At 42.8% G+C, this 2,572-nt stretch overlaps 1 protein-coding gene across 1 annotated transcript; it reads left to right on the forward strand.

Annotated features, from left to right (window-relative positions):
• Positions 1-487: 487 nt before the first annotated feature.
• LOC311181567 (olfactory receptor 1f45-like) lies at positions 488-1,435 on the forward strand (the record flags this gene model as incomplete). Its single annotated transcript, XM_084250014.1, has 1 exon — positions 488-1,435. One exon carries the CDS (start codon positions 488-490, stop codon positions 1,433-1,435), a length of 948 nt encoding a protein of 315 aa, XP_084106140.1.
• Positions 1,436-2,572: the final 1,137 nt, after the last annotated feature.

Consider the following 2,572-nt stretch of genomic DNA (forward strand, 5'->3'; position numbering starts at 1 on the left):
TCTTACTGTCAGTATTATTCTAATATTTTTAAATAAATAAATGATTTAGTTTGTAATTATCAAAGCATAACAGATTTATAACTTACACCAAAAATGCATGCAAAAACAATAAAAATGAAATTAATCTTAACTTTTAAAAATGAAGACCAACTTCAAAGTTGAAGACAATGATAAGTACCCTAGGATAGAGAATGTTTCTTGAGTGCCAGGTGAAGCCCAGGGCCATAGATACAGGTAATGGAAGCAAGAAGCAACGAGAAAGCATGGGACCTGCCCACAAGCTGCAGGAGACATTGCAGGTATGTTGTGGGGATAAATGGTGCAAACAATGCAATAAATGGATGAGGGATCCTATTTCAAAAAACAAAGGGAAGAACTGATGACTGTGGGAACTAACAAGAGGGCATGAGGCACAGGGTTCAGTAGAGGGGCTGGTCTTGGGCAGGACCATGGACAGCTCCTCCATTTCCTTTCTGCTTCATCCAGGATGAGTTTGGAAGGGATAAACTTCACCCAGATCTCTGAGTTCCTCCTCTTGGGCCTCTCAGAGGACCAAAAGCAACAGCAGCTGCTCTTCATACTCTTCCTGAGCATGTACCTGGTCACAGGGCTGGGGAACCTGCTCATCATCCTGGCCATTGTCACTGACACCCGACTTCACAACCCTATGTACTTCTTCCTGGCCAACCTGGCCTCTGTGGACATTTGCTTCACTACTACCACCATCCCTAAGATGCTGGTCAATCACGTCACAGGATACAAAGGGATCAGTTACACGGGTTGCCTGACCCAGATGTTCTTCTTCATCTGGTTCATCTGTATTGACAGCTTCCTTCTGGGTGCCATGGCCTACGACCGTTATGCTGCCATCTGTCACCCTCTGCACTATGCCACATCTGTGACACCACTGGTCTGTTTCCTTCTGGTGGCAGTATCCTGGACGGCAGCCTTGGGAAATGCCCTGGTCCACACAGTATTAATGGCCCGCCTCTCATTCTGCAACCACAACCATGTCCCCCATTTCTTCTGTGATGTCAGCCCTCTGCTGAAACTGGTTTGCTCTGACACCTCTCTCATCAATGCAGTACTGAACACTGTGGGTGCCCTGCCCCTTTTCATCCCATTTGTGGGCATTTTGGTCTCCTATACAAATATCTTTGCAGCTGTGCTGAGGATCCCATCCACAAAAAGCAAGCAGAAGGCTTTCTCCACCTGTGGCTCTCATCTCTCTGTGGTGTCCCTGTTCTATGGAACACTCATTGGAGTCTATTTCAGTCCTATGTCCTCCCACACAGCCCAAAAGGACACAGCCGCTGCAGTGATGTATACCGTGGTCACTCCCATGATGAATCCCTTCATTTACAGCCTTCGTAATAATGACATGAAGGGAGCCTTGGGAGCCCTCTTCAGCAGAAAGCTAGCTTTTATTAGGTAACCATAGCATTATGACATCTGAGTGTCAGTGCCCATCTGCACCGAATTCTCCTGCACAGTTCTGATCTTAGATATTTCCTTCATATTGCCCTAAAAAACAGTATTTAGTCTCACTTTGCTTAAAACTCAGATTTAGATGCTGTAACAAAAAGGCCTAAAATACAAAGGTTCAAAAGTCGTAAGTTTTTTCAGACTGAACTGTTTACTTCTTTAGCAACAATACACCTAAAAAATTGTAGGCATCTGGTCTGTTGCTTCTAGTTCATGTCATTGTGAGAAACCACAACAAATATTCCTTTTCAAGCCAGAGTTCTTATGTCTATTTAATTTGTAGTATTTTATCCCTAGAACTGCCAAATCTTTGTTAATGGTCCATAAGTTAATAGTCATCTGAAACAATAGCCTTGTGTGGGAAGCAAGGTCCTTATTCCTTAAAGTACATTTGGTCCTGTCCAGAATGTCCAATGATGTATTTGGTCCTTGCCAAAATGTCCAGAGTATATTTTGCCAGTCATTTTTTAATACTACAAACATTTACTCTAATAAAGAAATTGGTGCCAGAAGTGTGATGTTATCATCACAAAAATGAAAAACTATTTGCATTAGCTTAATATACTGACAGGACACAAAGATTGCAGGCCAGATTGCTGGTAGCTCTTGTTATGCCAAAGAACATCATTTTTGTGTTACCATCATCTGTTAACTAGAAAAGTAGATCATATGTCTACTGTGTTGGTTTTCTAGAAGTTTTTGGAAAGAGCTAAATGTCACTGTAAGTTGGTTGCTTGTTGTTGGTTATCTGCCCCCACATTCCTTCAATCTACCCATAGGTCACATACAGACAGTTCCCATAATACACTAACAACTTCCAATACAGAGCATTATTAGTCTTGGGTGGAACAGATAGACTGCCAGGATATTAATGAGCAGAAAGCAGCCATCAATCAATAACAGTCAAGACATGGTTAAACAACTACTCCCAGACTCTTGACCCTTCAATGGGATAACTCTAAGGTGTCTTCAGAACAAGTCAGAAGTCACTCAGAGGTCACAGGGGAACCAAGCCCCAATGGCCCACAGCAGTAACCCACTCAGGGATATGCCTCCCTTCCTTGTCTCTTTTTCCTACGTTTTCACT

Source organism: Talpa europaea, assembly GCF_964194135.1.
Source record: "Talpa europaea genome assembly, chromosome: 12".
Lineage (NCBI taxonomy): Eukaryota > Metazoa > Chordata > Mammalia > Eulipotyphla > Talpidae > Talpa > Talpa europaea.